Source organism: Schistocerca gregaria, chromosome 5 (assembly GCF_023897955.1).
Source record: "Schistocerca gregaria isolate iqSchGreg1 chromosome 5, iqSchGreg1.2, whole genome shotgun sequence".
Classification (NCBI taxonomy): Eukaryota; Metazoa; Arthropoda; class Insecta; order Orthoptera; family Acrididae; genus Schistocerca; species Schistocerca gregaria.
The window spans coordinates 464884833-464911151 of NC_064924.1; the positions used below are offsets into that span (position 1 = coordinate 464884833).

Genomic DNA, 26319 nt, shown 5'->3' on the forward strand with positions numbered 1-26319 from the left:
GTACTTCTAAATACAGATAAATACTTATACAAAACTGGAAATACAAATACAGGTTTCAGTGATTATTGTCCACAAGTTATTGAATTCTGAATAGAGACTACTGGCAATACTGAACAACAAATAACAAGAAAAGGTAGAAATTTTAGCAAGCAAAACTTAGAAAACCTCAGGCACTTACTAAAAAAAATGAACATGGAACGAAATGTACAACTGTGAAGACACATGTAAAAAAAATGACATGTTCATGGAATTATTCTCACATATGTCAATACTTCATTTCCAGATAAAAACCAAAAGTTCAAAACAAGTAAAAGAAATTTTTCTTGGCTGACAACAGGCATTAAAATATCCTGTGCTGGAAAGAGGAGACTTTATGAAATTTCAAAAACACAAAATGTTATTGAAGAATTGGTGGGGGTGTATTTCAACAATTATGAGACAGTGTTCCACAAAGTCTAAAAGTAGCTAAAAAAATGACAAATGATTACCAATTATAATGGCCAGGGACAAAATGAAAGCCATCTGGAAGACAGTCAAACAGCAAGTAAGAAATTAGCCTCCCCCCCACCCTCCAAAAAAGAAGTTAGACCTCCAGCTAGACAATGATGGCAAACACATTACTAATCCAGATGAGGTAGCCAGTGCTTTTAATACATACTTTTCAAATATTAGTGAACAACTACTCTGAGATATAAAATCTTTGAATGACAATTCTATCACATCACCAGCAAATCTAAATAGAAACCTTGACTCCTTATTTCTTCCCATTATAATGGCAATTAGTAAGTTAAGAACAAAATTTTCGACAGGTACGGATGAGATTCCATATTATGTCATTAGAAATGCAGGTGACCTCATTGCAGCACTATCAGTCCACCTTTTCAACATTTCATTCACAACTGGAATCTTTCCTTCTGCTTAAAGATAGTGAAACTCAAGCCACTGTCCAAAAATAGTAACAAAGAAGACATAACCAATTACAGACCTACAGCTTTGCTATCCATATTTTCATGAATACCTGAAAAAAATTCATAAGAGGTTGCTAGATTTTCCAGAAAAGAGCAACATATTACCCACAGCCCAACAAGGTTTCCAGAATGGCTGATCAACAGAGACAGTAACACACTAGACTGGATAATCCAGCCATTCTTCACACGTATGGGTGTTGAATCAGCAAAAGTGCCAGATTATTGAGACAGTTTTAATTTTAGTGAAACACATATAGATTACACTGTGTTAAATCCAAAGATACACTCATTTTCATATAAAACTGATTTCCTCAGTGTGTACACATACAGTAGCACCACTCACTATGAAACATGTCCCAAATTTTTAGTTGTTGCAACAAAGATATGCGACGCACTTTATCACACAATGGCTTTACAGGCATTACATTGGTCCTGCACGTTTCTTATTGTTGCATAATGTGCTCCAGGAAGATATCTGCATTTTCAAAACCAGCAGTGTGAGATATCTTTACACTCTCTTCTCCTATGTCCTCTTCTTCATCACTTTCATCATATCTTCCCTATATGCTATTTATTACCTCTTCATCTATTGAAGATTGGTCATAAACAGTTGCTCTCCCAGCACTGTACTCAGCAGCAATGGCTTTCTGCAAAGAACCTCAGTTGCACTTGTCTCTAATTTTGAGTTTTTGATTGAGGTCTAGTACAATGTATTTCATTTTAGAAGCCATAATACTGAACCCTAAAGAAAGTCACAATTTCAAATATGTAAAGCACAGTTTAACATTGTAATTAACTAACAACATTGTTGCACATGAGAATTCATTATCATCTGCATCATTTCTGCTTGAGCAACTAGAGGCTGGATGTGGGTCAGATTACTGAGAGGCTGGGTTACTGAGATTCACCCGATTAACGAGAGTTTAGTGTATTTTGGAGTGAAGTGCTCCAAAAACTTGATAGTGGAGGAAAAGTAACTGGCATATGCCTTGATCTGTCTAAAGCCTCTGACATCACAGACCATATCCTGCTGCTACAGAAGATTGGTAGCGTTGGTATCAAAGATACACCTAAAACTGGCTTAGATCGTATCTAAAGGCTGCAAGCAAGTAGCAGAAATATAACATCAAGAAGATAATAAATCAACCAGATACTATTCTGATTACAAAGAAGTAAAGTATGGTATGCAACAGGGCTCCACAGTGGGTTCCACCCTATTTTGCCTTAATTTTCATAGTGTCAAGAGAAATAGTGAAGAGGATATAAAAATTAAGATATCAGACACAGATATTGCAAGTGTAACTAACACAAAATTTCTGGGGATCTAGTGCCAAGATAACCTTAGAGGAAGTACTCACCCTGATAGCATATTTAAGGGACTAAGTACCATGTGCTTGAATATTGTTGTCATAAGTACTGTCTAACAGCTGTTTACTAAGCTAATATACATTCTGTTCTGCAGTATGTGATACTTTCTGCAATAATTTACCATCCTGCCTAAAACTCTCCAGAATGCAAAAAAAAACAACAGCGAGAATCATGGCTGGAATGAAAAGGAACAAACCCTGTACACAACTATTTAAAACAATGAGGGATTCTACGTCTTCAAAGTATTTACCTCTCTGAAAGTGGAATGTTTATTAGGTAATATGCAACAACAAAATCTAGTGTCATTCTCAAAAATGAAAATCTTTATCATCATGACGCAAAGAGTAAACTGTCACATGCCAGAAATAAAAACCAGTTTGTGCCTAAAGGAATATTACATCTTGCTAAAATTATTTACAATAAGTTGCCAAAAGAAATTAAAGTAATAAATGATCTAAACAATTTAAAGCAGTGTTAAAAGAATATCTATTAATACATTGCTTTTATAATCTGGAAGCGGTCCTCGAAAATCTTTGAAACCCCAAGAAAGTTAATGGTATGTGTATAAGCTACATTCTTTATCACTTACAAAAATATTGAGTCAACATGACTATCTACTTGTAGCATGTAAAGACTGTAATTATTAATATTAGTTCGCTTGTAGCATACAAAGGCTGTAATCAATAATATTACTTTATTCATATTTTCAGCTGTAATTTTTAGTTAAAGTGGTTTAATTAACTCAGAGCTGAAAAAACTATATTCATTAATACATAGAAAACATCATGTAAATATGAAGACATAACTGCAGTGAACTGTCCAGTATCTGGTGTGCTCTGCTGTACATTTTAAGATTTAATGGACCAAATAAAAAATGGAAATACGACTACCTACTGACTGACAAACAGCTTCTCAGATGTACTTTAGTTTTTATGCAGCTAAGGGAAGAATATGTAACTTTTTAATAACTACTGTGTATCAATTTTTGGTCACTTGATATAAAGGACACACAATGAAATTAAAACTGAAGACACTCTGTTGAGACTCACTATTAATTCAACACAAATGAAGACTGTTACTCTAAGATAACAAAAGATAATTCAGAATATACCTATAACAATGTATAACATTTTTAACAAGTTTCAGTAAAGTATTTTATCTGGTACACAATGAAAAATGTACAAAAGTTGCCAAGAACATAAGAATAACATCAAGAACGTTTCACAATTCGGAATATTTTATTATGGAATTAGAGTTTGTCAACATCATGTTACATCAGACAAATGTACAATGACTCGAGCAACAAGAAGCAACATATTGCTTGGCTAAACAGTGCATAGTGACCCTATGTCCCAGCAGGAGGCATAAATAGCTCATAATAATGCTGCAAACCAGTGTGACATACATCAAAAGTACACACTGGATTCTTTGATCATAGTGTGAATACAGATGGAAATGTAGTGACATATAAATACTGATCCCAATGGATTTTGTAAAAATTTTACTTTATAGTTTGTATATCACACTGGGTAATCAGCTAGTACATAGCACATACCACAGTATGAAGCATCTTCATTGCTACTACTACAACTAAGAGGGTAGGGCCTAAATCAATGCAACTTCTTCTTCTATTTTTTTTTCTTTATTGAAGCTACCAGCTGGGTTGGAAAATGCAACACATACCGATGAAAGGATGAGGTGGGAAATATGTGTGTGGACACTGAAGAACACATGAACATTGTGCTTCACATATTTATTGTGGTAGTGTACAGGACAATACTGGTTTCATGATGCAAATTCATTACAGCACAGCACACAGATAGTTGACATGACCAACTGGGCCTAAGGGCTCTCAAAGTAGTCCCTGCAATGTTCATCATACACTGCCAATGAAGTGGGAGGTGCCGAGTACCATCTGCATCATAATTTGTCACACCGTGTCTGAGTCAGGTCATCTGTTGTCGCACAGCATTGGCAATATCCTCTCAAGTCTCAAACATCTACCACATAGTGTTTCCTTTACCTTTCGTAGTGCTCCAATTCTTCCTATTCCCAGCATCGCAGCTGCCATACAAACACTGTTTAGTGTGGTTTTGCATTGTCGTGTAGTATAATTGCACTGTCCACAAAATCCAGACATTAGTTCCAAATTCCACAACATACCTGTCACACCAGGAAGTCTCTGTAGTGCTCTGCATTCACTGCTCTGCCATGTGGGACAAAGTGGCACACAATGACACCTCGGATGCCACACGCAATGAACACCATGAATTTCACAAGTGATGGATTCTGATGGAACTTCTAGAGTCTTGGTAATCTGGCGTGTCACCATTCCCTAGACTGACCTTTGAATTCCAATTCATATGCCCTGACCATAAAATTCATCAGTCCAATTATTCATGACAAGAACTGGTTGCTGTCCTGTTGCCAGTGTGCTAGGAGGTCAGAGCATATTGCAATATCTCACTCATCATTGAACTTCTGTCAGTTCATGCAGTACCCACTGTGATGCAATTTTGCGCAATTGCAGCTCTATTCGCAATATCCAGTCCACTTGCCCCCTCTAACTCCAGTAGTGTCCATCATCTGTCTTCCTCCAGAAGCTGCTTTATGATGGCAAATGCCATGTCAGTCCACACACTGGCAGGTTGTCCCACACATAATGAGGGCATTATTCCTAAGCACTTCCACCAATTCACTGTGACATTCTCATGCATTTCTACCTCAGAGAATGGCTATTTTGATGTATGTGCACTGCTTAACACAAGTTACTTCCATCTCGCATGATGCTCGCCACACAACTGATTTTGCAGCTTACTCTGTGCTAGTACCAGCAATCACAGAGTCATCTGTTGTTGTGAGTACACACTACACCTGTACAGCTTCTCCATGAAAAACAGTGCTTTTTGATCTGCATACATATCTGCAAGAAAAACAGCAGTTGCAATGACTTTTGCCCCAAACCCTTATATTGATTATTATTATTATTATTATTATTATGGATCACAGCAATCCACAACTCTTCTAATCCAGAAGAGTTGTGTAGTATTCATTAGTTACTGTTTTTCCTTTTGGAAGGCAAATAATAAGAACAACTTTTGTATCACATAAAACACTTACCATAATATTTAGGACAGATTCAACTGACTTCGCCTTTTTTGGTGATGCACAACAGGCCCAACCTCCTGCTTTAACTTCTGTTCTATTTCAGGTGATCAGTGGTGGGTACATCTCTCAACTACAGTGACAAACTGGCACACTTATTTTTAAAATGGTTCAATCATTTCTGAGACATTAGTTTCAGAATGCATTCAGTAAGCAAGTTAATCACCTCACTCCAAGCTTTCTCAGACTTAATTCATGATATAAAATGAGTCATACTACATCTTCTTGTATATATTGGGTTGGTGCATAAGTTCACAGCATTTTTCCATAAGCTTCATAAACACAACAGGTACACATAACAGAGACTTTAGTCATGAACAATATATTCTCCTGCACTATTTACAACACTCTGCCAATGCTGGGGTAACTTTATAATTCCGTGACTCAAAAAATCACTCCGTTTTGAGGTAAGGAACTCATTGAGCAATGTTCGAAGTTCATTTTCATATGGAAAGGAAGTTCCTTGAAGGTCGTTCAATAGAGAGAGGAAAAGGTGAAAATCTGAGGCCACAAGATCAGAAATATCAGCAGGTGGCCACATGTAAGTCTCTGCTTGCTCGTCATAAATTGGCTCGAGAACAATAGTGACCATTCCTATCCTATATTGTTACTGGTGTTTGCAGAATGACTTCCCAACCCAACTCCTGCATAGCATTTTTTATCAGTCTAGCAGAATCCAGGCAGGCATTATTGTGGAGTAGCATCATTTCGCACAGTCTTCCTTGTCACTGTTCCTGGATTGTGTCTGCAAGATGTCTCAGTTATTGACAATAAATGGTAGCAGTGATGGTTGCATCTCAGGGAAGCAATTCATAGGCACCACACCATCATTGTTCCACCACATTTGTAACATTATCTTTTGTGGATGCGTGCAGGTCTTTGTACCTGCTACTTTGTTTGGGTTCAGCCATTCCTTTCTCTTCCTTATATTAGCATAAAGACACCTCTCCTCAACATCAGTAACAATACAGGACAGGGATGGTCGCTATTGTCCTTGATACAATTTATGATGAGCAAGCAGATATGTACATATGGCCAACCACTGATTTTTATGATTTTGGCTTAGAGCATGTGGTACTCACATATCTGATTTTTGAACCTTCCTCACTGAATGTGAAAGTTGCACAATGGTGTAATGATCACAGTTCATGAGACTTGCCAGTTCTTGAGAACACTGATGTGGATCATTGTGGATTAATGTATTTAAACGATCTTCATCAAACTTCAAAGGTCTTCCTGAATGTGGGGAATCACTAACTTCAAAACAAGCCTCTTTAAAATGAGAAAATCATTTTCCTCCTGTGCTCTGTCCAATGACATTATCCCCAGATATGGTGTAAATGTTTCTAGCTGCCTCTGCCACTTTCATCCCTCCACTAAACTCAAACAGAAATATATATGTTGGAAATGTTCCAATTCCTCCACTTGGCACTCCATTTCCTAGCATTCGCAGCTCTACTCACTATCTCCACATGGCAAAATGACAATATGTAAACTCAAATGGCAATAATGAACTACAAATAGAAAATGACCAATTGATAAATAAACTCACAGCAACCAGAATACTAACATGCAAAACAGAAACCCTACGAAGTTACACACCAACCTCATATGTGCTATTAGCTATTTCATATATATTTAATTGCTATTTCATACACCTTTAATTGTCAATTACCCACCTCTATATTGTGAAACACCTAAATGTTTTCATAATTATATGGTTGCAGTTATGGGCCAGACTTTATACGGATCACCTTCAAGAGACGTATGGCACATCTGAATTCACTCACTCTTTTCTTAGTGGCTGAAGATGATGAAATATAGTCACATACATACATCTGCTGTCTTTTAATGAAGTTCTTTTTATGATAAAACAAACTGAAGAATTTTATTACAGCAGGATATTCTAGTTTAACCACATAACCAAAACATTCTCAATATGATTACTTGGAAAAAAATATGAACAGACTATTCTGCACACCAACTGACACTTGACTTGAATTATTGTGCAACATGTACCAACATAAAAAATACATTTATATCAACACCATCTCTCTGCCACCAAGAAACTTTTCATCTTGATCTTCTCATTACCCATATCTTTGTCTATATTACATCCTCATCCCCTTCTTTTCTGAAAAACAATTCTCTTATTTACTGAAAATCTCGTTTTCCAACATCGGCAGGTATGAAAAATCTTTATTATTCCTATCAGTTCCAGTTATCAAAAATCATCATCAGGCACATGAAGTTTTGTGACCACAGTTTCTCTGGGTAAACATATGGAGTTCAGACCATTCTTCAGTGTGTCCAAGAAGCCCCAGCACACCTCTAGACTTTGTACAATTGGGGTAATAAATAAGTGTTTTATCGTGTTCCTGTTTTGAAGCTGACAAAAAGCACTGTGCACAGATAGGGCAAAAAGTGACAAAGATAATGAGTACATTTAGAGATCACTTCAGCAAGGCCCCACCTTGTAATGCAACCCCACTTAATTAGAAGAAATGTGCTTTTGTTTCAGAGATCTGTCAACAGCAGGCCCCAAAGCAGATGTAAGAAATTACAAGAGGTAATGTGTTCCAATGTTGAGCAATCAACTGAGCAGTACCTTCTGAAATTAATTCTCAACACTATATGACCACATCAACAAAAATATTCAAAATTAAAACGATTTATCAAGGACATGGAGATACTTAGATCTCAGTGTTAGGCTTGGTGGTGCACACATAGATCCACTTGTCCAGTGTTTATGTCAGTACTCATATATATTAGCCACTGTTTAGACATATGAGTGGGGACTTTCGAACACACTGTAGATAACGTCTTGTAGAGTGGGACAGAGTCGAACGGACTGAAAAAAATTATCGATAATAATGTGTGTGTGTGTGTGTGTGTGTGTGTGTGTGTGTGTGTGTGTGTGTGTGTGTGTGTGTGTGTGTTTGCAGTTTATGGGCATTCAGTGGCAAGGTTAACAGTGGCTTTATGAAAATTAGTGGGAATGGACGTGGTTAAAATGTCATAAATCAAGTAATAATATGTCTTGCTGACTTTACTAGATGCAGCTCATCATCCGTCATTTCTGGCCATGTTTCTTCCTATCCATGCATGATTCTGTACCTCAACAGTGAGGTGTAATCATGTATGGGGTTGGCATAATGAACATCTGCTATTGTGACAAGCCTTCTTGGCTGCTTTACATCTGCCATTTTCCTTTCCTGACAAAAACACAGAACAGTAAGTTTCAGCCTGCCATGCTTTGTTCACAGAATGTCCAAATGCTGTATTGCTCAAGATTCTTACTTTCTGGCAAATGTGTCATATACTGAAATTCACAGTGGAGTAGTAGATTTTTCTGATTTAAATGAAATCCTCATTATGTGCAAGAGCTGGAAAAGAAAGCACCTCACAATACACAGGACGAGATGTCATCACAGTATTTGTTAAGGGCATATTTTTTTGAAGGGTACACAGTTAATATCTCTGTTTGAAGACAAAGGAATGGTGGACCGCATGCAGTTACAGCAGGGTGGCGGTCCAGCACATTTTGCTATTTGAGTGTGATTTTCTTGATGAACAATTCTGAGACCACAGGATTAGACGTAGTTCAGTAGCTTGTCGAACCACACTGAAATGGGCACTATGAAACCCAATCCTTAACATGTCAGACAACTCAATATGGGGAATAATCAAGCACCATGTCACCCAACGTTAATACAACATTAATGAAAAACTGCACAAAAGTGTTGAGAAAGCCTTTTAAAACATAATTCCTGAGATGCTCCACAAGATATCAAAGAGTACATGGAGATACTTAGATCTCAGTGTCAGGCATGGTGGTGCACACATAGATCCACTTGTCCAGTGTTTATGTCAGTACTCATATATATTAGCCACTGTATAGACATATGAGTGGGGACTTTCGAACACACTGTAGATAACGTCTTGTAGAGTGGGACAGAGTCAAATGGACATTTCCACATTGAGGCTGTGATTGAAAAGCCTTCTATGTCTGATGATGATTTGTGACAGTTGTAACTAATAGCGATGATAAAAGTTTTCATAGCTGCTAATGGAGGTACAACATGACTTTTGATATCTACAAGCTGTGGGGCACCAACTGCTGCAAATATTTCAATTCTCTAATCACTGAAGTTCAAATAATTATTAAAATTTTCCATGCTACAATTCACTCAATTTATACATTACTTCAGTCATAGGTTTTTCCTCATAACTGCTATTGACACATCATTTTCAGGCTCTGTATCCTTTAAATCAACACTTACTTGAGATAAATGGAAGTCCCTGCATGCAGCATAACAGTAAGCAGGGGAGCTGTGATTGGGCACACTGCCTGCATAGCAGCATCATGAAGTTGTGACAACAAGTAAGCAGTGGTGGTGGTATGCTGTGACAGGACATGTGAAATGCAAAACAGTTGAGGCATTATGAATCGCCTGATGGAGTTAGCTAATGAGAGAAGACTTCCGCTGAACTTTTGTCTGAGTAGTTCACCCCGATAGAGGCAAAGATAATGACGTACACACTCACAAATGGCCTGTAATAAAAACATAATTAATCAGTTGTGGCCTACTTATACTGTACTGGATTGATCCATTATTTACTTTAAGAATAACAACAAGAGATTTAAAAAAAAAATGTAACGACAATTATTTAAATACATATAAATGGACTTCAAACATTAAAGCTCAAAAATAATGAAAGAATACACTCGTTTCCTAAAACTTCATAAATGTGTAACCAAACAGTGGAAAATCTGGGACTGAATAGCAACAATACAAAAAGGATAGATTGCCACTCACCGCATAGAGGAGGCTTTTAGTGGCAGACAGGGTAATGAAAAAGAGTGCTAGAATTTATTCAGCCATCAGACTAAGTCCTCCATCAGTTGTACAAAATAAAACTCACAATTGCACAGGTGACACTCACTCTCATAACTTGTATTATGAGTTTCTCACTTTCCTTACACTATCTTTTAATGACTTTTGCAGCTCTCATTGTTCTCCTCTTTCTTTCCCATTCACAAAATTCATTCCTTTCCAAAATATACTTTTGCACTCCAAAAACGGAAGGCACACACATCCTGTCTGTCCTTTGAAACCATTTAAAAAGTTAATAGTTGCAAGTTTGTATTTGTGGGTGATACGTCAACCTCCACTGGCCCCTTTGACTTTGGCAGGAAACTTTTTAGCCCCTCAAACACACACACAGTTTTTACAACTGTCTGTCCCGCACACACCTGGACAGTATAATCCATCACGCTAACTACATAGCAAAAGGCCAAATAACACCTCTAAATATGAAAGACCAATGGTTGCTGAGTTCAAAGCACCATTACATATATATCTTGCTTTACTGGATCAACATCTGCAACCTGTTGTACAAAAGAATGAATCACAGAAATCACCAAAAGCTGCTGTAATGCATGTGTATTCATGGGCAACCAGTTTTGGTCAAGCTAACATCTACAAGTCATGGATGCACATCATGTTGAAGGAAGGTTCCTTGGCATCAAATAAACGATTATTATCGGTCACTACAACTGATAGTAATTATGTCTGGTGCTTATGAACCCTCCTTCCACATGATATAATGTTCATCAGTGAGTTGAAGAAGATCATTTTACCAAAACTGGTTGTCCACAAACACACACACACTACAGCACCTTTCGCTTCTCCTGTGATGCTGTTCTTTACACACACTGAAGCTCTGGAATTATGTTGTCTGAAAATATTTTGTTATTCAAAAGCGTCCTTGTTCTATTAAAGACTCTAATTGTTTCCTGGGTTATCTGAGTTTGGTGCCTGTCCCATCACCACCACACACTTTCCTAGCAATCATTGATACTGCCTTCCCCTGTACCAACATTTCCCACAAATGTTATCTGAAGAAAAGTACTCAGACAGCTATTAGCAAACACTAGTAATGGGTGTGTCCATCCTTCACCTTTATGATGGGTTAAACTCTGCTGAGAACACTTTCTATGAAGTGCCTGAATGTATATGGAGGAATGGCAGCCCATTCTTTCACAAGAGCTGAAACCAGAGAAGGAAGGTAGTGATGTTAGACACTGGGGTCTAGAGCAAATTCGATATTCTGACATATCACAAAGGTGTTCCATTGGATTCAGCTAGAGACTTTGGACAAGCCAGTCAATTTCAGAAATGTTACTGTCCACAAACCATTGCTCTACAGATGGTGTTTTATGACAGGTCCATTATAATACTGATACAAACTATTATCATCTCCAAACTGTTCCTCTACTATATGGAGTACACAATGCTGTAAAATGCATTCATATCCTTCTGCATTTCGTGTTTTATTAAGCGCACAAGGGGATCACATCCTAACCATGAAAAACAACACCACAGCATAACACCACCTCCTCCGTACTTCACTGTTGGCATTGTACATGATGGCAGGTAAAGTCCTCCAGGCATCTGTCAAAACCAACTCCCACAGACCAAAGCATGATTAATTACTACAAATAACTTGATTCCAGTCATCCTTGTCCATTGGATTTGCCCTTTACACTACCTCAGCCATCTCTTAGATTAATTACAGAAATAGTGGTTTATTAGGAGCTTCTCGATCATTGTACATCATTCTTTTTAACTCCATATACACAGTCCCTGTGCTAGCTGGACTTCTGGTTTGCACTGTGGAACTCACTAATGATAGCTACCGTTGATACCATGTGATTTTTCAACAGTCAGTCTCTGCAATGGTCAACAGCTCCTGCCCGTCAGCACATGAGGTCTGCTGGTCTTGGTTTAGCTGTGGCTGTTACTTTGCATTTTCATTTAACAATTACATCACCAACAGATTAGTTGGGCAGCATTAGAAGGGTTGAAATGTCCCTGATGTTGTATTGTATTGTAAGGAACTGGGACCTAGAAACAATGGAGAGGTTTCATCCCCGCTGTAGCCCTCAGTGGTTCATGACCCCACAACAGGCTACAGCAGTCCACTCACCCCACCGCTGCCCCCCACACCGAAGCCAGGGTTACTGTGTGGTTTGGTGCGGTTCAGCCTACAGTGCCAAATTTAACCATTCAGAAGCTGACTCCTTACATAAATACACTGACAATCTAACCTCTTTCTTCACTGCTCATACATATCCCATCAGGTTAGGTAGAAGGCAATTTCCCGTGTCCCATTACTCAAATCTGGAGATAATGATTCCTATAAAATAATAATAATAATAATAATAATAATAATAATAAAAAGGAATCCGCCACGGCACCCTAGATGCCAAGCAATGATGACATCATGCAAAACATATAAATCATGTGTGTTGCACCAAGCTCAGACCCTAAAATTCAGATTGTAGTGTTTTAAGAATTTCCGTGTAAATTCTAGAACTACTCGGCCTACTACTGTCTCGAACACATGAGATTTTAAATATAAGTGTGAGGGAGCCTATTCACTCCACATGAAGAGGATAAGATGTGTATTGAGATTCATAGTGAGAAGAGGAATGGTTACTAAACCAACTCTCTCATAAATGTTATTTAGTTGGTTTCTGGCAGTCATATATCTACGTTCTGCAGGCAATTCTGTTTGGTTTCGAGTCAAATACATCATCAATCGATGAGTACAGTGACACTAAAGTTTGTATATGTGATCATCACATTACAAAAATAAGAAAATATTATTTTTTGCCTCACATGTCGCAAAGCGTTAGAATGTGGCAACCTGTGTGGAAGGGCAGAAGAATACAGAAATTTTGAGATGAAAATGAGATAAGAAGATATTATGTGTTGCCATTGCAACCGAACATAACAAGACCAAAGAACCAGTCCACAGAATTGGATTCTGCCTAAAAATTCAAATGGTGAAAAATAGTAAATGTACAAAATGGGAAGGCGTAAGAAAGTAATAACACTAAAAGAACGGGGAGAAGATCTCGACGTATTAAGCTAAGAAGAGATAGGGCGAGAACAATTTGAGTAAGAAGATCTGGTGTGGGGAGTATACAGCTCTCACACATTGTGAGTACACAGACGCAGAAACCAACATCTGACGTCACTGGCACCAGTTGCTGTTCACCGGTGCTGACCTACTTCCACATTCGCACACCAATGCCTATGTAGAAACCAACAACTGACGCCACCGATACCAGTTGCTGTTCACCAGTGGTGGTTACACATCCGCTCGCCGACACAGCCTAAACTCTATGCCGGGTGAGTGTAAAACAGAACTTTATTGTTTTAGTACAAACTAGTAAGAACTGTTAAGTGAACAATATTATTGTAGTTATTATACTCAGAGTTGATTTTTTTAAATGAATACCAGGTCTAAAGATAATAAGAATATGGATAACTTAGGGCAATTGGAAAAGAAACAAGAACCAGCTATGGCTATGAGAGTCAGAAGAGAAATGCCAGACTGGTCTGAGTTAGTAAACCTAATCAAAGTTCAAAATGCTAAATTAGATGCACAGAGTGCAGATTCAGCGGCTTCAAGAAAGGAACTAAATGATAAACTAGAAGCCCAGAGTTTACAATTAAATAAAGCTTCTAATGCTCAGAATGAAACTCTAAAGAAAGAACTAGGCTCAGTAAATTCTCAATTAAATTTGCTAAATGAAAAAGTAGAATCACAAAACAATGAATTTGGTAGTTTATGCGAAACCATGGGAGCTTTAAAGACTGAATTTGACAATTTAAATAATAAGGCAGACGATTTGAAATTTGAATTAAAGAATGAAGTAACTAACTCTTTAAACCTCCATGTAAATCAACTGTTCACTGACTTTAGTCGAAGCAGAATGATCAATTACAAGATTTAGCAAAAAAGTTAGAATTTGATGTTGAAGAAAAATGTAATACTGTAGAATCAGAAATCAATGAAAAGTTGGGATCATTTGAAAATGTATGCAATGTTAAGTTTGATGCTGTAAAGCAGGGATTGCATACTTTAAAAGATAACATTGAAATGCAAGATAAGTATAGCAAATTAATACCTATCATTCAATTGAAAATTACAGGTGTAAGTACATAGTAGACAGTGTAGAAAGAAGCTTCAAAGAGAATATGGCAAGCTCTGATATCATAAATGTTAGTAGTCTGGAGAAGCAGGTAGAGAAAATTATAGATCGGAAAGTCACTGAGAGAATAACATCCAGGAATGCATCGCCTATGGCTTCTTCCAAATTTACTGATACCAGGAAGAGCACAGATGAACTCTGGAGAGAATTCAAACTTATCCAGGATAGAGTAGAATATTGAATAACTTCATCTAATGTGGTATTGACTAGTGAAGCGGTGATTTTTTTGCAGTGGGGAGACTTTCAAGCAAAATTTAACGAGAAGTACTGGTCTGCACTTGCTCAAGTGAAGTTAATATCAGATCCATAGGATCCAGGCAGAGTCATCTATCCCCCAGGGACGTTAACACTCTGAGTTAACGGGCAGAGTGACGACCATTGGATCCCGAGTTGTTTTCGGTGTTTCTTCCAAAATAGATTTCCTGCACCAAATTCCCTTCAAATCTTATGTTATTCTGTCATCTACTTCTGAATTCTTAAACTACCCTATAATCTGATTACCTAGGAAACTGGATATGACTATAACCTAAGGACTGGCTTAAGAGAATCGCGGATAAAAGGTGATCTAGAGACGAAATAAACTGAATGAGATATTATGTTTCTGGAAAAATGTAGTATCACGTGAATATTTGAACAACTGTTATACCATAGTATTTAGATTTTTTATTTTGTGTAGCATATTTTATACCTTTTATAAGACGTGATGTAGATGGGAGGGTTTGTATCAATTTTGGAAAGCAGTGGGTATTGTGGATAACAGCATGCAGCATGGTTTATGAGCACACATAAATCATGACAACCCTCGCAAACAAGTGTGTCTGATTCTTCACCAGTTGCCATTTCCATAGGGTTCGTAAGATTTCCTTCGGGGACCTCAAGAATGGAACGTCCATTCTGTAGGAGGCGATTTAACACCAAACCTCCTCCAGCTTCTCACTCAAGAAGGTAAGGATCCTAGGGAAGGGGGGTGGGGGGGTGGGAAGGGTTTCCTGTCTTTGGGGCTATCTTCTTTCTCTTCTTCGATCTTAGCAACCATTTCTATTTATTTCCTTTCTTACTTCTCTTTTGAGGACCTATCTATTTTTTTACTCTTTCCATATTCATCTACTTCTATCGCAGAAGTCCTCCTTAGTTTCCGTGGTTTCCAATAACCTACATCTTATAGGCCAGAGAATCAGACTGCACGAACACACATCTGCATACACACAACGCTACACTTAAACACAAACATTAAAATTACCTACTCAGAAAGGAAAGGGGGGGGGGGGGAGGGAGGGCACGTACCCGGCACTTACTGAATATAAAGAGCAGGTGTACCTACATGGAGGCAGGAAGTGTACTCATATGGTCAATCCACAGGCACGGTATAGGTACTGATCCTAGCAGAAGGGGACAGTATTGTGACAGAAGTCACATGTTTTATCTTAGGTAAGTTTATGAGTGTCAAAAGAGAACACTTTTATTTTGCCCAGAGTTCCTCCAAACTACAGTCTATAAATAATGAGACTATTACATACTAAATAAGTAGTAGAAGGAATTAGAATAAAAATAAAGTACTCACGTGTTATGAACATCTGAAGTTTGTGCTTGGAGTTAAAGAAAGAGTCCTCACAATTCCTAAGTAATAATAATACAGACTGAAAGCATAAATAAATATGCTTATGTTCTTAAAAAAACATTGGAAGCTTGCTCTATAGACTACAAAGATTTAAGGGTGAAGAAAATAAAATAAAATAAAATAAAAGTATATAAACCTATGCAATAGATGAATACTTTTAAAATGTGAATTGTTATTACGTATGATGTTAATGTACATAATGATTATGTATAAAATATCACATGTTCGATTTGAGGAGGGGGATATTCCGCGTAAATTGTAGAATCACTCATCCTACTACCATCATGAACACACGATATTTTAAATATAAGTGCGAGAGAGTCTATTCACTCCACATCACCTGTCTGTGTGTGCGGCAGTCGAACGGCATTGACAAGTGTTTGCCAGTCGCGCCATAGAAGCCGTAGTGAAAGAACAAGGAATGTTTACGTATCCAGTGCTGTTCTGTAACTTTGACGATTGTAGTGACAAAAGAACAATGGAGTTGGAAAAAGACTTTTAATTAATGTTCATTTTGGACATGAAGACGATAAGAGGTGTATTGAGATTCATATTGAGAAAGGACAAGCTTATCAACCCAACCTTACCTTATATGTAAATCTACTTTAATTCTAACCTTGGGAGACGCAAAGAGACTTACTTGATAGTATTTGTTTATGTGGAGGCTGAGATCTGTAAAATTTTGATGTTCAAATATACATTGTTGAGTGAAGCAAAAGAAACTGCATAAGCCAGCTTATTTTTATAAGTAGAAAGAGTCTGGAGAAATTCCTGTTCCTAGCAAATATACTTCACAGAAGAGAAAAGGAGGTTGGAGCAACAAGCTAACCAGCAAGGAAAGTCAGCTGACAATCTCAAGTAAGTCGTATCGTTAAAGAAGTGGGAGTTTATACTTCACCAATTTAAATCATCCAAAGTGTTAGAAGATGACACAGGACTTTACAAGCCTGGAAATCAGCGGCCTGGCCAGCAAAGGCATCAACAGCACTCCTATGAGGCGGCATACAATGTGACAATAGAGGTTATTGACAAACCATACCTCTTCAGGCATCCACTGTGTCACTGAAAATAGGCGCACAAACATCAAGTTGCGAGGAGAGTACTTAGTCTGGCGCATGAGGTTTGGACAGCAGTTCTATCATAGCCATCAACTGTCTTCAATTAAGCTTTGCCAAGGACTCAGCTGTAACCTTGGACTGCTTGCAGCCTCCATAGAGATTCTATGTGTTTTGCAAAGAATCAGCTAGGACGTGATACCATTTGCACTGTTGCTCTACTAACCGACAAGTGTTTGTTATTTCTATAAACTGAAGCTGGCTGTAGAGTTGAGGGAAGCATTTTTCCTGTTCAAATTAAAGTTATGAATATTGATTTATTTGGTTACTTAAAGTGACTGACTATTATTTTCAAGTGATGTAGAACTTAATTATTTATTTTGTGAACTTGGAATCTAAACCAATTTCATTGGTAGTGTTCAATTGAACTTACATGGACTTTCAGGACTTGGGCACTCTGACTGAGCACTCTGATCCTCCTGATGTGTCATTTGTGCAATCGATCCTCCACATTCTACAGAGTTGTTGTCAATTACAGTGGCGTTCAATGGGTTCCTTCTGAATTACAAATTGATACTGGCCCATCCACCACTATCACTGATTGGTCCACTTATTAAAAGTTAGGGGTGCCTCCACGCCAGCATTTTGATACACTTCTAAACAGCTTCAGTAATGACCTCATTGAGATCATGGGCACTTTTTCCGCCCAGAAACCTGCCTGGATCCTTGTGTTCACCACACCCGGTGCGTCTGATTTACTTTGTCTCAATCTCTTCAATGATTTGGGGTTGGACATTCATAACACTGACTCCACCATCACTGCTGTGGACTATAACTAATACACATCTGAATTTGTTTCCAAGTTCCCATCTGTGTTTTCTCTGCCTTCCACTAGGGTAATTAACTTCAAGGCACACATCACCTTATTATCCACAGCTATCCCCAAATTTTGCAAAGCTCATACAGTGCCATTTGCTCTTCATGGCAAACTCCGCCTTGCGGTACGGAGACTTGAAGATGAGAGGATTTTGACACTCATCTCCAACAGACAACGAGGAAACCCTTCAATATCATTGAAAAGCTTAATGGAGCCCTTTGGTTTATGGTAATTTTAGCACAACAGTGAATTCTCAATCTGTGATAGACTCTTACCCTATTCTGAAGGTGGAAGACATTCCAATGGAACTTGAAGCTTGCCGGAGGCAAAGTTTTCACAAAAATGTGACCTGTGCAACACCTACCTTCAACTTCCAACTGATGCCACATCCCACGAAGTGCTAGTCATTGATATTCACTTCGGCCTGCATAGGTATAACTGCCTTCTCTTTGGAACCACAAGCGCACCTGCCATTTTCCAGCAGTACCTTGAACGGTTAATTCGCACTGTGCCTGGCACTGCAAACTATCTGGACAGTACTCTGGTGGCTGGTAAATCCACCACAAACCTTCTGCATCTACATCTACAAAGCTACTTCACAAGCCACCATATGGTTTGAGGGAGAGGTTACCCTGTACCACTACTCGTCATTTCCTTTTCTGTTCCACTTGCAAATAGAGCAAGGGAAAAACGACTATCTGTATGCCTCCTTACAAGCCCTAATCTCTCTAATTTTATCTTCATGGTCATGGTTGACCTTGTCGACAATTTGGATTTATTATTTTCAATTTTTGATTGAGTGAACTTAAAGTGTAACAAAGACAAGTATGTTCTCTTTGTGCACCAAGTGGAGTATCTCGATCTCAGGACTCCAACTGACTCCACAATATTTTGAGGCCATTCAACACCTGCCTGTGCCCACAGATAGATCCCAGTTGAAATCCATCCTTGGGAAACTCAACTATTATTGTCAGTCGCACCTCATGCCACAGTGCATGAGAAACCTTTCCACCACCTTCTCCACAAAAATTTTCACTGGAATTGGTCATCTAGCTCTAATGAAGCCTATCAATAATTGCAGCAAGTGCTGTTGCAACCCACTTGCTTGACTGCATACAATTCCCCAGAAACTCTCGTCTTGGTGGCTGACACATAGGATTATGGGCTGGGGCGTCGAACACCCCACTGCCTTTGTGGCCAAGAGTCTGACTGCTGCTCAGTGTGACTACAGCCAAATAGAAAAAGTAGCCCTTGCCATTATCCCTGGCATCAAGAAATTCCAAGACTACACCTATGGCAGAAACTTCACCCTTCTAACTGAAGACAAACCTCTGCTGCCACTATTCAAGTCCTCCATCCCCATCTGAACTAAGGTAGCATGCCACATCCAATGCTGGCGCTGTTCCTGTCAAGCTACATGTATGATACCAAATACCACTCCACTGCACATCATGCTAATGCTGACCTGCCATCTTGACCACCTCTAAGACAGGACTAAGGCGTTGACACTGACCCGTTGTTTGTTTCCACATGGATTCTGAGGCAGAAGAAGCAATAGACAGGCTCCCTTTCAATGTACATCTCATCTGGAGGCACACAACAGTAGATCAGATGCTATGGGAGGCTCTCCCTTCCATAACAAAGTCTTCAATCAACCAGACCTCCATGAGTTTTGGACATACCCACCAATGCACCATCCCCATTTAAGGAGGCACCAAATGAACACGTCATCATCCCTGAGGCACTGCAGTGTTGAGTTCTTGATCTACTCCATGAAGGCCACTGGGACATGGTCCTCAGAAAGAGGCTGGTGTGCCAACATATCTAGTGGTGAAGTATGGTCTCTGCTATCACAGATAAGCTGCATCCTGCTCCACAAGCCAGAGAAAGCAGGCTGCCCCTGCTTGATGTTATTTCTCTTAGACGACTACCTGTGCTCCATGGTCATGGGTACATTTGGATTTAGTTAGTCCCTTCTTGGGAACCTCATGGCTTGTAGTCATTGACACTGGAACTGGCTTCACTTTTGCAAAGAAGATGGCCTCCACATCTTCTACCCATACCATCAAAATCCTTAAACACATTTTTGCCTTGAAGGGCCTCCCTGCATCTAAACTAATTTCACTGGTGAAGAAATTTCATTTATTTATGGAAACTTTTGTTCTATACACACTCAGTGGAACTTGAGAAGTGTTGGAACTGTGTTTATTAATAAAATTTTGTGATTGTGACTACTGGTTTTCTTTTGTGGATGTCTTCCGAGAATGGGACACATCTGAGTACATAGTCTAGAATTCATAAAGCAATTTTCTGAAATCATGTCCTACACTAATGTCCAAGATTCTGCTCTGCTCACACCACTTAGAACCATTTTTCATCATCCCCCCCCCCCCCCACCCCCTCCTTTCCCAATACACGTGTCAAAAAATAATTATATAAACAAATAAATAAATTATTGCCGCACAATCTCCACTATGCTCTGGTTTGGACTCCGAGCTCCTTGTAAACCCATCTTATTGCCTTGTTGCTATCCACATCACTGAAATTGTCACAAGACAATAAATTAGTTGTCTTATGCACTCTCATCCTACCACCTGTGCAAATCCTATTACTGAGAAGACCTATGCCATCAAAGGGGCAGCCAGCATTGAAGCAGTTATATAACAACTAATGTGCAACCACTGCCTGGTCTTTCATATTTATAAGACAACCACCAAATTGTTAATAAGGATAAATGGACACTACCCTGTTGCAGTGCATATCTGTGACACAACAGTGGCTGCTGTATAACACTCACTGTGTCATTCTCCCACCTAATACCAGGATTTTATAACTTGAAAGATGGGAAATTGCTCAACAACTTGTGCTTTGTCCCTTACCACTTGCCTGCAGTCTACTTACAGTAATTTTTTTGGTACAGTCTGTTTTTGCATTTAATTCCCACTCCATCCTTTTTATTTGATTTCTTTCATTCTCCCTTTGAACAGTTTTTACTGAATTTGATTTCCTGCTCTCTTGGTATATGTTATGTCTGTACAATCATCTATAATATGCCTAATACCTTCTCTGTCATTCAGTATGATCTATTTTTCCCTCTCATCCCATCCCACACCACATCTTGAGTGGTGTTTCTTATATCTTCATGATTTCCCAGTCTCTTTGCCTCCCAACATTTCTTTCTTTCGTCATGAGCACCTGGTTCCAAGAAATAGCTATTTTAATGACTTTTTATGCAAAACCATCTGTTGTCTCTGCTTATTTTGCAAATGTTTTCAATTCAATTATCACTTTCCATGTATATAAAGTACATAAGGTGTGACCAAATGATACTATTGTTATGTTGCATATGATATTTTAACTACTATATATATTTTAATAACAGAATAAAGTAATAACAGTTCTTGTGCAACAAGCTGAGATACTTACAGTTGGGGGAGCAAATAAGAGTCTGGCCTCAAACACACGGTATAGGGTCAGGAGTGATATGGACACACTAGAAGTAGCAACTGTGCACACAAATTTGAATCTTGTTGATGTTCCTCAGTGGCAAAATCTCCTTAAAAGAGCTGTACAAGTCGACTGGAAACTAAGATGGTTGCAGCAAGCTCTGGAGAGAACCCACATTGGAGCAGTTCCAGCAGATGCAATTGGGAGGTGGGAATACACAAATCATAGACTACACCTTAACAGAAAGGGAAGATATTGGTTAGCAGATTTATTAGCTAAGAGAATAAAGGGAGCCACAATAACACATGAAAAAAATCCTGTAATTATCGGTATTTAAATTAACCTCTTCACCAAGCAGAAAGATTAAAATAACTGTACTTCAAACTGCTGGAGAGTACGTTTAAACTCATACAATAAAATATCAGGGGCTGGAAAAATAAAGTTAATAACTTATTATTTACCTAAATAAATTATGAAGTGGATATTTAGATGATTTACTTTGACTGAGTGCCTTGTAAATACGAGAATAGAAATGTTAAATGTTGCAGATTATAAATTAGGAGCTTCTTGTTGCTGAAGCAATACAGAGAAAGGAGGAGTTGTCAAGTACATGCTAAATAATCATAAATTCTAAACTACAGGCAGAAGTAGTTTTTACACAGAACAAAACATGGAAACGTGCATGTGTTTCAGAATTTCTTACAAAATACTGAATCTGCCTTATGTCACTCATCTGACAAAGGGAGGCAAACAATAATTTGTGATGATTTCAGTATTGATTCTAGGAATGAGCCTGAGAAAAAACATTTTATAGAAATTTTAGTTAATCTCAGGTGTAAACTTTCCCAGCAGAAACGTGCAGGTCACTTTAATACTCAACGTCTTTGTATAAGAGGACATAGTCAATAACGTTGATGTTCAGTGAGTATGAAATGTGTTATCACACCATGATGGCCAATTCACCATAAAAGACAACACAACTCTAAATCATGTGTTAACTAGGAAAAGTGTGAAAACAGTTAATGAACTCACATGAACAAAGTTCTGGATTCAATTAATAACAAAATGACAACAACGGGTTTATTTTGTGACTTGTTAAAAGCCTTTGACACTGTGAACCACCAAATCCTATTACAGAAAGCAGATCTATTAGGAATAAGTGGTGTAACAAATGAATGGTTAGAATCCCTCAAAGATAGAAAGGAGGCGTGGTCTCATCTAATTGGAGAACCATTAACTGTGGAGTGCCCCAAGGATCCATTCTTGGTCCTTTCCTTTTCTTCATATTTATAAATAATGTACCTCAAAGTACAAAGTTACAGTGCTTTTTTACCATTTTTGTGGATAACACCAACATCATCAATTTTTGCCATAAGAGTCTCTCCAAGAGCGGAAATATTCACATTACAGATATTTCCATTCTATTATATTTTGGGGAAACCAAACACTAGCAAAGAAAATACTCTTGTTTCAAAAAGATGTTGTAAGAATAATAAGCAATGTGGACTCTAGATGTAGTTGTAGAAACATTTTCCAGAAACTAAAAATACTTACTGATGCTTCCCAGTGCATATTTTCTCTTACGTGTTTAATCAGCAAAAATTATGAGTTTTATAAAAGAGATAGTATATACCATGGATATGATACTATGAGAAAGCATGATTTTCCCAATGACTGTAAAAATCTGACTATGGTGCGAAAGGGTGTGCAGTTCTGTGGTGCAACAGTTTTTAATGCTCTCCCTCCTGATATTAAAAGCAAATTTGATAACCACACCTCTTTTAGGAAGCATCTGAAGAAATTTCTATTGGAAAGACCATTTTACAGCTTGGAAGAGTTTTTTAGCCACAGTGATAAAACCTAATAGATCTGTGAACCACAAATTTTGAGTTTGACATACCATAGTGTAAGTTTGATCAGTGGTGTAGGTACTGTATTCATGTAATATTCAGAGTTATTTTCATTGATTTTATATTTGTTTTTCACTTTTAGTGTCCAATGTTTGCTGCAATCTGCCATTCTTACCACACATGTGTAATGCAAATATAGTATATTACTTTTGTATGATTGACTGTTTTAATACTACCTATGTATAGATTATTTACTGACACACTCTGTATCCTTGTGAGTTTACCACAGTTGGATTGATGGAGTGAGAAATAAAGACAGACACTTTCAGCAGGAACCCACAAAGCATCAGCTACTATGAGGTATGTTAGGGAGAGAATGTAAATTTTAGATTTAATGCTATTCCAAGTACATGTCTCTCCCCTTTTAATATCTGTTTCCAAATGAAACACCAGTGGTGCCTTAAAGAAACCATGAATAATGAATATGAAGTATTGTTCTTTATTGATAAGAGATATAAAAACATAGAAAAGCTTTATGGTATGCCAGAGGGTAATAAGTCTACCTCGGCAGCAGGAGACAATGGTCATGCGAGTGAGAGTCACACTTTTGTGAATGTGTATGTGTGTGTGTGTGTGTGTGTGTGTGTGTGTGTGTGTGTGTGTGTGTGTGTGTTTCATCTAATTCAGAATAACACCTTTTGGCCAAAAACTTACTTGTTTGACAGTCTTTTCTTGCAGCTGTCTCTGACTCAACATTTCCACTATGTAGTGAGCAGCAATTTATACTTTTCACAAACTATCATTATTCTATCTGGGATTTTCCACTGTTTCATAATAATATCAGATAAATATGCATCATAGTTAGCGAGGAAATATGGAAACATATCATGGAACAAGATGATCTATTAATTAAAGATAATAATCAAACTGTCCATGCCATCAAATATACAGAAAGACTCTTCACCAGTGACTTTCTAAATGCAACTGATAAACTCTATATAGTTAGCTCAAAAGAAAAAGCATAGCAGTATATGTGACAGTCAGTACAACAAGCATTCAGTCAAACTGAGATCACTCCAGCTTCTTATCGGGAAACAAGAAAACTAATTATCTCTCTTAAAAGTAAATATTCTCATATGGTTGACAAAACAGCTAGCAAAATATTAAAGGAATGTTGTTCTATATAGCTACTATACTCAGTCATACATTTACAGCAGTATTTTCACAAGGTATCTTTCTAGGCAGGCTAAAATATGCCACTGTCACCCTCTTCTTTAAGAAAGGAAGTAGGAAGACATTAAGAACCACAGACAAGTTTTACTATTTGCTCTATACTTAAAAGTTTTGCAAAAAGAAATGCATTTAGTGATGGCTAAGCATGTCTACAAACATACAATTCTGAGCCCATCACAATTTGAATTCCAGAAAGACCTCGTTACTGAACATGGCATCTACAATTTTATTGATCATTTATTAAAATATTTGAATGATAAGATTACATCTAGGGGGATTTTTGTGACCTGTCTAAGGCATCTGACTGTGAAAATCACAAATTTCTTTCTGAGATACTTAAAGTTTATGGCTTTCAAGGAACAATGAGTAAGTGGCTCACTTCATATTTAACTGAAGGGAAGTTTGTTGTTCCTTGTGAACTGACCACCACTTACTTTAGCGAAAAAAAGATCATTCAATTCTGCTTAATGCAATGTACATCACCATCCATGCCAATGTAGGACAAGAGAGAGTTAATATTTATAACTGATTGTTCAAGATTTCAGTGTGTGCATACTGATCAGGACTTGAATTAGAAATGACTTATTATAGATCTTCTCAAATGCTTGAATTCAGTGACATTTGTTATATGTGTAATTGAACATTTTGGTGATAAAAGCATTAAAAAATTAATTACATGACAACCTTACATTCACTGAGGCAATATGAAATAATTTTCTGGAGCAATATCACACACAGACACAAAGTATTCATTGTATACAAATGTGTTGTAAGAATAATATCTGGTGGCCATTCTTGATCTTCAAGTAGGTGACTGTTTACAAAATTCGGCATACAAACAGCAGCCTGAATTACATTTACTCTTGTATAAAGTTTGTTGTGAAAAAACAGGCACAATTTCAAAATAATAGTAGCATTCAATATAACACTAGGGGGAAAAATTGCTACACTATCCACAATTTACCTTACCCATGTACAGAAATGGCGAACTTCATGAATATGATCTACAGAAGATCCAAAAAACTAAACTAGGATACACATCTACTGAGAGTGATCCACATGCCCCAGCACTTAGCAAGGGAGTGAAGTGCTCAATGTAGGAACTCCTGTGCACATTGAAAACCAAAGTGAACACCACTTTACCAGCCTTCAAGGAAAAAAGAGAGGTCTCAGACAAAGGGAGCCATAACACCACCACTCTATATTCTTCTGTTTGGAGACAAGAGTAAACGGTGGCACCAAGTGTCATCACACGTCAAAACTTTGGTAGTGAAATCCGTTCCTACTCCATATATCAAGACAGATGGACCTCGAAAACACACATTCTTGGCATAGTCTGACTTTCTGATACATTTTTGGGCACTCGCTAAGCACAGCCTTTGTTATTAACAAGTTTCTTTTGAATTATGTGAAGCACAGCTCCCTTGTTTATCAAACTTAGCAGCAATTCCAAGAGAGGTATCTTTGCATGTGAAATGATCCATAGCCAAAATTATGGCAGAGTTTGAGACAATGTTCATTTGACCAAGCTATCGGAAGGCCTTGATGCTCTGTTGTTTCAGTGTACAATGCTGACAACATCAGAACATGGAAGATACTGCTCTGTATATGCCTGCTTCAGACTATGATAAATTTCTGAAGCATGCTTGCCTTCAGTATGAAGAGTTC

At 37.9% G+C, this 26319-nt stretch overlaps 1 protein-coding gene across 3 annotated transcripts in view; it reads right to left on the reverse strand.

The window, feature by feature from the left end:
• The window catches only part of LOC126271918 (gamma-tubulin complex component 6), a 249988-nt gene that overhangs the window by 95277 nt on the left and 128392 nt on the right, over nt 1-26319 (reverse strand). For all 3 annotated transcript variants that reach the window (XM_049974312.1, XM_049974311.1, XM_049974313.1), the window contains exon 9: nt 9785-10056. In XM_049974312.1, the coding sequence (XP_049830269.1) occupies nt 9785-10056 (272 nt within the window). The remainder of the gene's footprint in view (nt 1-9784; nt 10057-26319) is intronic.